Source organism: Brachyistius frenatus, unplaced genomic scaffold, assembly GCF_029030835.1.
Source record: "Brachyistius frenatus isolate BFR_SWC_R1_liver_20210118 unplaced genomic scaffold, ASM2903083v1 Contig_32, whole genome shotgun sequence".
Lineage (NCBI taxonomy): Eukaryota > Metazoa > Chordata > Actinopteri > Embiotocidae > Brachyistius > Brachyistius frenatus.
Window position 1 is genome coordinate 751,312 of NW_027210631.1, and position 11,189 is coordinate 762,500.

Sequence of the window (11,189 nt, forward strand, 5' to 3'; positions counted from 1 at the left end):
GACACCCAACCCAAGATCTGATAATTAATCTGATGTGTTCCGTTCACGTTATTTTTAAAATACGTTTTGTATTTTAGGCCTTCATGTGGAGGATGCTTAGAAACAGACGGAGAGATATAATGAGGGTATAAGATGCAGCACAGGGAAATCGAGCTGAGCATGTCGCTGTTATCCAGTATACAAATAAATGAATAAAATGTTGTCCTCCCTGCACGTCTGAGAACGAAGCTTTTAAAATCCTAACTCGCTCTGTCACCATGTGACTCTCTGCTGTAAAACCCAACTTGTTTTATGAGATCTCGACTGCTCCGATTGTGAAGCATGAAACATTTTTAGTGAGTGATGGATATTTCAGGGGAAAAGCAGACGCAGCAGTGAAGCTCTGCTGTTTATCGAATAAACTTAGTCAAGATTTAGATCGTAGGGATGCTTGTGCTTTGGTTCTGCTTGCTGCTGCTCTCCTTTCCATACGACATAAGTAACACTTTGTTTATTTCTCTTCCAGATTGGCGCCTACGACCAACAGATATGGGAGAAATCAGTGGAGCAGCGAGAGATAAAGGTCCGTTTCGGTTCCTTGCTTGTTCGCTCCACACCTCCATGTTTTTCTGTGACTTCACTGTTTAGTGTATTTTTTTTTCTTTCTGTTCATTCTTAACGTCTCTTGTCATCCTCTTTGTTTCGGTTTCCTGTCGGCCAGTCTTTATCTTTGTGTCCTGTCTTTGACTCTCGCTCCTCCTCCTTCCTCTTCTTCTTCCTTTTGTTCCGGTTGTGTTGTCTCTCACTTTGCTGCCACTTTTCTTTTCCAGTGTTTTCTTCTTCTTCTTTTTTTTTTTTTTTTAACTCTTTCCTCTCTGCCCTCCTCGGCTGGTTGTCACCTGCCCATCTCTCCTCTCTTCCCCTCCATCCTCCTCCGCTCTCATCCACCCGTCTCTTTCCTCCTCCTCCTCTGCAGTTTATCTCTCTGGTGAGTACCCAGCAGGGAGGGTTGTCCCTCTCGTTGATCCCACAGTGCACGTCTGCTCACCCACGCCGTAGACTGCTAGACTGTGATTGGTTGGTTTGATCGCTGCCATGTGGACTCCCGGTGTGTTTATTAACCCCCACCCCGCGTTCACACCGATGCAACGCTGCTTTGTTATTATCGGCTGCAGGAAGAAGTTGTTTCCTGAAAGTCAAACTGTAGCTGAAGTTCCTCCGTAGCCGTCTGAGGGAGCCGAGTTATCTGCATGTGAACGCAGCTGGACGGGCATGAGTCGTGGTATCGTCTTCTCGGGGTGGAAAGAGTGGCAGCAGTGTGTCTTTAAGAGACACTGGAAGGCCGAGTCTGATCAGAGATTCACAAAAGACTGAATATCTCTCAACAAAATGTGTCAGGGTCAGCGCTCTGTGTTCCTCTGAACTGAGACGGTACATTCCCAGCTGCAAGTTCACCGCAGAAATATTCACATTCTCACTCGGCTCAAAATCAACAGCAGTTTTTGTCTCGTATTTCGTTCTGTTGAATCCTACACGATCACAGAAACACTGATTTCACCTGTCGGGTTCATTTTTTGCAGCGTATATAGACACTCCAGCATATATTAACATGTCACCCGATGAAGTAAGACAGAACCACAGTTGTACAGTAAAAATGTGATAAAATACAGGATGAATAGTGTAAATAAAAAAGGTTTGTTGCAACGTGTCAAAATGAAATAAAAAGAAGTAAAGGAGTAAAGAAAAGGCGGTTTGTAATAACAGATTACATGAATTGACATACATTTTTTTGTGTAAATCAGGCGTGTTTGACTCTCCAGCTCTGCATTATCATTTTTTTGATCCAGTCGCTGATATCTCAAAACTAGTGCTGCAAACACGTATCACAGATCTTAGAGGTTCTAACTTTCTCTACAAGAACCAGGCCGAACGGATCTTTTCACGACAATCGCGATACATCAGCGTTGACCTTATGCACCGCAGCCTGAGATCACGTCAGGGGCTCGAACTGGAGGCTCAGTGTCCTGAAATAAATTAGAGCCTCTTCAACCGTCTGCTCTGACCTTCAAATGGATCAACTTCATATCTGCCTTCTCGCGTTTTAGGAGAGATTTTCTTCCATCTAAGGTTCCCAAAGTGGTGCTCAGCAGTCTGACTGTGATGGTGCAGGATTACATTTAGGTTTGAACTGACTTCAGGTTCAACATCACACTGACAGGAGGAAACATTACTTTCCCTCGTACTGGCACCTCTCATCCTGTAAACAGAGAGGTCAGGGACGCTCTTTAATGAGCTCATAGCGCGCACACACACACACACACACACACATACACAGCGCTGCGTTTGACCTTGGCTCCCGTCTGCTCAGTAGATGGTTTCCCAGAGTCTGTGGCTGCAGACTTTATCTCAGTCCGTTATGGACAGGAGAGGTGCCACCTCGCCGCTGCTGTTTATTGGCTCGTACAAACGAAACTAGTCGCCCTTATAAATCAAGAGAAACTTTCTGTTCGATGTCACGCTTCACTTCTATTTTTAGCCGTCAGACGTGGCACCGGCTGCATTTCTTAATATGGACAACATTGTTGTAGATAACAAACGGCTGTTCTTTTTTTTTTTTATCGTTATCATAACCCTGCAGATCAGCATTGTAATTCCTCTGCAAACTGTTTGTTTAATTACAAAATAGTTCAGAGCGTAACGAGCCCAGCAGGAGATCAGGAGCTGAAACGGATCCAGTCCGATAAAAACTTTTGTCTTTTGTTTACATTTTCGCCAGAGGAAAAACCAACAGGACAAGAACATCATTTTATTACATCGTTTTTGTCGAAACACACAGAAACTGCTCTCACAAAATAAAGTTCAGCACATTATAATGTGTAATATCTGTCCCATATTAACCAAGTAGCTCTTCACACACACACACACACACACACACACACACACACACACACACACACACACACACACACACACACACACACACACTGACTGACTGACTGACTGAAACATGTTTGTGGTTCATCTGTGGCAGAATAAACTTAGTAGACAGCTTTGCAGAAGAAAAGTAGTCGCCACCTGCTGGTACAGACAGGAAACTACATTATGTTCTGGTCTCGTCTTAAAGATAAAATCTACATGTCAGTGTGGCAAACAGAGAAACAACAGAATACACGTAAAGCAACATGACAAGAAGGGTTTACTTGGTAATGAAAAGAGCAAAGAGTTGTGGTTTCAAATATTTTCCTTCAAATTTTGTTGCAGTTATTTAAATAAATGAATTGTTTGCTCCAATCAGTCACCAAGGCAACGTTGTCGTTCAGGACGATAAGGGGCTGATAAAAATAGCACAGAGATAAGAGCGCCGTGGCCAGGAGAGACACTTGTGAAGGATTTTACTGCTGCGGCCCGTCTGCTGCCGAGGGAAACCTATTGATCAGCTTCTTTTAGCTCTCTACACACACACACACACACACACACACACACACACACACACACACACACACACACACACATAGCTTGTTGGTTGTGCTATTTAAAGATAAATGCAGCCTTCATATCAGACCGCTGACTGATAACACTGAACTTGATTGGTCGGTGTGTAAATATTAGCATGAACCAGGTGGATTTAAGTGGATGGCTTTGTGTGTGTGTGTGTGTGTGTGTGTGTGTGTGTGTGTGTGTGTGTGTGTGTGTGTGTGTGTGTGTGTGTGTGTGTGTGTGTGTGTGTGTGTGTGTGTGTGTGTGACTCGATGTGACTCGCGTTGAAATAATCCGAATTTCAAAGACTTGAAAGGACTTGTTTGCTGAAAATGAAATCCTTCGACTAAGTCTGGGCACAGTTTGAAAATGATCAATACTACTTCAGATGGTGAAAGAAATAATGTCGTCTAAAAATGCCTCAAATTTTGATCCAGATTAGAAAACAAAGCACCCAACGATAAGTCAACAAGATTGTAACACTGATCAGACATTTGACATTCACTGCTGTTCGAGTCGGTACAGTCTGTTGTTGAAGGCATCACAGAAACCCATTTGACTATAACATAAAAGCTTTGGCTTTTACTGTATTTTTGACATGATTGGCATTTTAATTGTAGCTAGAGAACTAGACCACAGACACAAGCACCTTTTTAAAAAGAAAAATAAGAGAAAATGGAGGTACATGTACACACAGGATTAAAACTCCCCAAACAGTTCTGGACTGAAGAAAAGTCTGTTTTTCGACAAACATGACAACAACACGACTAAAGTCAAAGTACTGGGAATATAAACTCAAAAAGATGTTTTAAAGATCCAGTAGAAATCACAGAGTTCTGCTTTATTTATATCCGAGAGATGCAGAACAACACGACAATACATCAACCAATCAAAGTGTCCATTGAACGTCCTCTAAACTCCTGTAGGTGAATACGTGGTTTTGATGGGAAACCGTGTGTTTATCACCAAGGTGTTTATCTCCTCCCTGTGGTCTCGTCTGTTTACCATCGTCATTGATGTGAAGCAAACGTTAAAACCAAACCATTGTTCTACTATACAATAACCTTTCTCTCAAACACTGAAACACACACTTTGAAAGCCGTCTTCATTCATATTTACTGTCTCAGTGACATTCAGGCCGTCGTGCACAAACTCGCTCGTAAGGTTTCAGTTCAGTTTTTCATCGCTGCTGACACACACACACACACACACACACACACACACACACTCTCTCTCTCGTGCATGCATCATCGGAGGAAGTGATAGGCTGGCTCAGGAAGTCGGCGTGCCACAGGGGAGAGTTATTCCCCGAGTCATAAACTGAACAAAGCACCGAGTTTAACTGCAGCTGTCAGAATGAATAAGAGCTGCGTCACACTGCGTGAAACGACCAGCAGCAGCTGCTTTAAGGACCGAAAAGATGATTTAAACCAACTGCAAAGTAGCAAAAGAGTCTCAAACTTAGTGCATTGAAGTGTAGACGCTGGCTAATTCTGTAGAGTGAAACCTTCTGGATGTGAGTAGAAGCTGTTAGAGAGCCGGTAGCTGCGTGAATGCACGGTGTGCCTCCTCAAACACTGAACACGTGTGTTAACGAAGGCATAAAGTGCACGACAAGTCTGTAGACCTGTGTGAATATTTGTATAGTGTGTGTGTGTGTGTGTGTGTCGTTGGCGTGGCGCTGACTGTTTCTCTCTGTCGCCCCCTGCAGGGCTTGAGGAACAAGCCGAAGAAGACGGGACATGTCAAACCCGACTTGATAGACGTGGACCTGGTTAGAGGTGAGTAAAAGCCTTCCTCTTCCATCGGGCTGATTAGATTAGAAGGTAGACAGACTCTCTGCTAACACATCACATCCTCTTCTCGGTGGCACACACACACACACACACACACACACACACACACACACGCACGCACGCGCGAACCTGAGACGGCAGCGTCGCCGTGCCAACCTCCTGTCACCGCTAATCCTTTCCGTCTTTATCTTTGCTCTCATCTCTTCACGTCTGTCTCATATTCATCACATTTTAAATTATTCATCAGAGCAGTCAGTTTTGTCCTCAATGATAATCGAGACCAGGAACGGAGGCGGAGAGGAGACGAACGCTCACAGATCTGTTGAGGTAGACGAAGAAGTGCAGGAAGAAGAAGTCCAGAAAAGGAGGAGGCCAAGATTAGAAGATAAACTCGAATGCGACTTCAGGATGAATTAAGTGACGCCGTTTGTCCTCTGGTTCTGCAGGTTCAGCGTTTGCCAAGGCCAAACCCGAGAGTCCGTGGACGTCACTGACCAGGAAGGGCATCGTCCGAGTCGTCTTCTTCCCCTTCTTCTACCGCTGGTGGATCCAGGTCACGTCCAGAGCCATCTTCCTCCTCCTGCTGGCTCTCTACCTGCTGCAAGGTAGGAGGAGTGGAGACAGACACACTGTTCAGCAGATGAGACGTCACTGTTAAAATCCTCACACGGGAAAAATACACCGTCTGCAGCGGGGATATCACATTTATCTCCAAAATCGGTTTGGGGAATCTGAGAAATGGGACCTACAGTTGAGAAATCTGTCTGTATTTGACAATGTTTCTCCAGTTTGAACGGTGTCTGACGAGGTCAGTCTCGTCCCTCTCATGTCCAACGTCCACTTATCGATCTGGCGTCTCTACTGAACTCCTCGCTGTCGGTTTAATTCTTCTAAAGACAAGTCCGGTTCGCCAACTGTTCAGCAGCTGCTGCTCTGCATCTCCTCTGCTGTTCCTCAAATACACTTTCAGTGCTCCATCTCCTGCTGGCATGGAGCTCTCCCGGGCTAAACACACACACACACACACACACACACACACACACACACACACACACACACACACACACACACACACACGGTCAGGACCACTGAGCAGTGTTTTCCACCACCTACATCATGTTGGCCTTTCTCTGCACCGGAGAAAACAGACTGTTATTTTTCATCTCTCTCTCTCTCTCCTGCTCACTTCCCCCACGCACCACATAAACACACACACACACACACACACACACACACACACACACACACACACACACACACACACACACACACACACACACACACACACACACACACACACACCTTTTGCCGATGTAACTCCAGAGTGCAGGCCACTTGTTGTTTAATGAAGTGATTTTTGTCCACAAGAGGACATTAACACGAGAAACTGTCCCTTCATTCATTTCTTGCAGCAAACAAGCTGCTCAGTTACTTTTCCGATTTTATTTTGGAGCGTAACGTCACCAGGCAGCATGGTCCCGATAGACTTCACAAGAAGCACAAAAAAATAAAAACAACTACATCAAAACAATGTCAAGACAAACAGGAAAAAGGGGCGATTATGTAATGACCGTGACAGACCGACACTCCGCTTTTAGCCCCTTTCTGGCCTCCACAAACATCGGCGACAAACATCTGGATCTGTAGCTGCTATTAGTTTGACTTTCTTTGCCACAGAAGGAGCGAAGTTAAACACACATTGCATGCAGGTGCAGAAAGGTGCTGCAGTCAAAACAGTAACACTTGATCAAAGTCTCGGACCACAAGGTTTGTTTGAACGGATCTTCTGATTCCAGTTAAAGATGTTTCGGGTCTTTTTTTTTTTTTTTTTTTTTTTTATCAAAGCATTTTTTTCTTCACTGTTTTCAGCGTCTTTTTCACCATTTGGATGAGAGCGGTTCGCCCGGACGGTGAACTAAAACCCACGAGGTTACAAGTTGCGTGGAGCAGAGTCTTGACACTAACACCCGATTTCTCTGTTGTCCGTCTCCGTCCCCGTCCCAGTGGCAGCAGCAGTCCTGTACGTGACCATCCCTCAGCCTCATGGGATACCGACCACCGAGGTGTTCGGTGCCATCTGGCTCATGTTGCTGCTCGGCACCGTCCACTGTCAGATCGTCTCCACCAGGACGCCCAAACCTGCCTCCAGCAGCGGGGGGAAGAGACGCAGGTACGGAGGAAAGAAACGTGGTAATATTCTGGATGAAGAAGTGAACAGGCAGACTGAGAATCAACAAAGGTAGTGGATGTAAAAAAAACACCAGACAGACAGAAAAAGAGTGGAGGAAACTATTTCATGATTGTCTTTTGTTGCCGGGTTGAATTCTTCCTCACTGTTTGATTTCCAGTTGTAAACTTGGCAAGACAGCAAAGTCAAAAAATAGTGTGTTTATCAGGGAAGAGGAGACTCCTGAAAAAACACGTGTGACTCTTTGGGGTTTAACCTCATTTTATTTGCATTATTTTAAATGTTGATATTTTTTTATTTTTTTTTATTTATTTATTTAAAGGTTTTTAAAGACCAAAGTTTATGAAGTGCAACACAAAGTGTTAAAAAAATGAAGCTTTTCAAATCAAACAAGTCATCTGACCTCTTCAGAAAACCTCTCCCTGATAAATTTAAGTGTCACTGGTTGAAGACAAACGGCCTCGCTGTGTGAAAGACGAGGAGCCTGCTGTGTTTTGAAGTGTTTAGATTTGCAGTTTGTGACTTCCACCTTGTTCAAAGCTCGTCAGTGTGTAGCTTCTGTCTCTGGTTCGCTACGATGCCAAGACAATTTTCAGACTCCTGGGAAGAAAATTGGACCATGCCACAGTTTTGGAAAAAGGTTTTAGTGGATTAAATCAAATAAAACTGTTTGTTGAACTTTGTAGAATCAACTCGTCAACGGCTGATTGAATGAAGTTCAACAACTTTTTCCACGATTATAAAGGGGGAACAAATAATGAGAAGAGTATAAATTTATTTGAATATTTTTCATGTCGCGCACACACAGGAAACATTTTGTAACACCGGATCACACGGGACACTTGTCATGCTTCGCCAGCACTTTACAGTTTAAAAAGGAAGACACGACGGCAAGAGAAAATGTTTTACATCATCTGTTCTGATCTCATTAAACCAAGAACTTTATGAACATCTTGCTTTTAAAGTTGGAAAACCAAAACACAAGTTCTGTCCTCCATCTCTCCTCTGTGTCCTTTGTTTTTATCTACAACTAAATATACGAGGAACTAAATGTTGCTTTTATGTTCGTGTCCTGCAAAAGTAGACGACAAAAATAAAACTTCTGTACAACGCGGGTTGTTTGAACTCTTGTTTCTGCATTTGTGACAAACAAAATGGATGACATGATGCTCTAAAATCACATCGGGGGTATATTTCCTTAACAGCGTATGAAAATATCTACTTTTGCAGAATAACAAACTAAAAGGAGATTTTAGTGGAATTTGCCTTTAACTGTATCAGCCTCTGTGTTCAGTGGGTGCCTGTTTACGTTGAGAAGCTCAAACGCTTTCCAGCTTCTCTCACCGTCTGAATCTGACCTGCTGCGTGTGTTTTAAAACTGGCCCGTCATGGACACGATGAGAAAACGCAGCGAGGCTCCCGGTGAACACGCGGCTGTCGTCTGTAGTCTCCAGGTCGACTCTAAGTCTCTCTCCCACCCTCCGTTCTTTCCAAACTGAAGGAAGTTGAGGAAGGCATCTCAGATGGAGGTTCATAGGGAAGGCGACGGGTCTAGCACTACCGATAACACACAGGAGGGGGCGCCACACTCCCACTCAGCCAGCACCACACACCGCCTGGGGGCTTTCTTCCAAGATTTCTGGCATGATATCTGTAAAGCTGGGTGTGTATTTTCGTTTCCCCATCTTCCTACGATGACGAGACCATGTGCCGAGTCGGGGCTGAGCTGCAGTTTCCCCAAATCATCCCGAAAATGTATTCGCACGAGGGGAAAAAAAAAATTCAAATGCGGAATTTCATCCTGCCAAAAAAAAAAAAAGTTGTGTTTTAAAATTTTTATTTACCTTTGACTCATAATTGGAACCGACAAGTAAATTTACATTTGGAAAAGCTGAACGCCAGCCTTGACTCGGACCTAACCTGAGCGTCTTTAGCTGCAACATCACGTCCTCTACTGACAAAGTCCTCTCCCATTGGTCAACTAAACCCGCACATTTGGTGCCGATGCGCAAAGTAAATTCCGACTGGATGCAGAAAAGTCGATTCCTTAAACTTCATTGACTCTAGTAGTGCCAAGTGTTTCCATCCCCGGTGAAAGGGAGGAGGAGCGAAGGGATTTTGCAGCTAATTGTGATGTAAATAACCTGCTGACCAAAGCTACGTTCAACAGAAGCATGGGGGCTTAAAAAAACAAAAATATTACAACATCACGTTTCTCCAATGAGCTTTTTGACCGTCTTGAAAATCAGTAAAACGTCTCGTGCCCCCCCCCCCCACCCCCTCTACTACCCCCACTCCCCTCCCCTCTACCCCCCCATGCCTCTACTTCAACCAGCTTTCAGCAGACTGCAACAGTGTGGAACCACTTCACTCTTTATCAGGTCTCTTCAGCCATTAATTATCAGTCACACTCACTTTCAGGAGGAGCCTCTTGTTCCTCTGTCACAGTGATCCATTCATTCACCCACTGATTTACTTACTTTTGACTTTTTTTTTTTTTTTTTTTTTTTTTTTTTTACTTTGTAGAATTTAGAAAACCATCCTCATAACCCATCAACTCTATAGTTTAGTGGAGACGACGCTAAAGTTTCAGAACGTGATGCTCGGTGTTCGGTTCGAATGTCTCCAGCCGCAGTTCTTCACGGCATCATGTGTGAAACTCTCGTCTCCACGACTGGCATTTATTATTTTTTTTTGCATGAATGTTCCACAGTGTTGTGTTTGAACGCCTCCTGTCGTGATTCATGTCGCCGCATGTCCGCATTCGAGATAAAAAAATAAATAAACAAAAAAAAACGACTCACCGCTCCGCCGTCTCGCCTCTTATCCGCAACGTTTCTCTCCATGTACGTGTCGCCTCCCTCCTCCGTCTTCGTCCCTCCCTCCTAAAGATCCAAGAAGTCCAAGCTGTCCATCGACAAGTCGACGGAGACGGACAACGGCTACGTGTCGCTGGACGGCCGGGTGACCAATCGCAGCAGCGAGGAGGGGCTGCAGCTGCACGAGCAGCAGTGCGACCCGCTGAACAGGGCTGACGAGGCGTGCTGGAACTCGCACGTTCAGCCCGCGCACGCTCACGCGGCGCGCAGCTCCGGACTGATGCTGACCGGCGTCAACAAGGTAATCAAACCTTCATCGCCGGGTTATTTGTAGCCGTGATACCGTTTAACACTTCTTCTTTTTTTTTTTTTTTTTTTTTGGACGATCGATCGATCGCTCTTCAGCAGAATGAGGAACCAGAAAAGTGTCTCCTGGGTCTGACCGATACGTCTGTTTTAAAGGAGCCGGCGTCAGATGAAGCCTCCAGCGAGGAGGACCCCGAAGCGTCCTACAGCGCCCTCCGCAGGGGAGTCGAAAGGATGAACAGTGACTGTACGCTGCGAAACCGCAAGAACACGCACCACTACAAGAAACACTACGCAGTGGAGGTGACCTTTTTAACAGCAGCTCATTTTATTGATGACAGAACGACTATATCACGAACCAACGCTCCTCCGTCCTTGTCTCTTAGGACGTCCCCAAGTCCGGCACCAGCTGCAGCTCCAGATGTTCCAGTCTGAGGACTCAGGACTCGGAGAGCACTCGGCACGAGTCGGAGACCGAGGACCTGATGTGGGAAGACTTCCTGCACTGTGCGGAGTGCCGATCGTCCTGCACCTCAGAGACAGGTCAGAGGAACGGACACGCAACCAACGGAGTAAAACTAAATGATTCGTCTTGTTTGAAATGTTCTTCAGATGTAAAATCAT

The 11,189-nt window shown here is 45.0% G+C and overlaps 1 protein-coding gene across 7 annotated transcripts in view; it reads left to right on the top strand.

Annotated features, from left to right (window-relative positions):
• LOC138621743 (protein PHTF2-like) overlaps positions 1–11,189 on the top strand; it is a 45,449-nt gene that overhangs the window by 26,834 nt on the left and 7,426 nt on the right. The window contains exons 5-13 of one of the 7 annotated variants that reach the window (XM_069699997.1): positions 506–562; positions 956–967; positions 5,168–5,237; positions 5,699–5,857; positions 7,257–7,422; positions 8,942–9,103; positions 10,332–10,560; positions 10,665–10,868; positions 10,952–11,108. In XM_069699997.1, coding sequence (XP_069556098.1) covers positions 506–562; positions 956–967; positions 5,168–5,237; positions 5,699–5,857; positions 7,257–7,422; positions 8,942–9,103; positions 10,332–10,560; positions 10,665–10,868; positions 10,952–11,108 — 1,216 coding nt within the window. Of the gene's footprint in view, positions 1–505; positions 563–955; positions 968–5,167; positions 5,238–5,698; positions 5,858–7,256; positions 7,492–8,941; positions 9,104–10,331; positions 10,561–10,664; positions 10,869–10,951; positions 11,109–11,189 lie in introns of all 7 variants that reach the window. The other 6 variants (XM_069699999.1, XM_069700001.1, XM_069700002.1 and 3 more) reach the window with 6 other exon arrangements.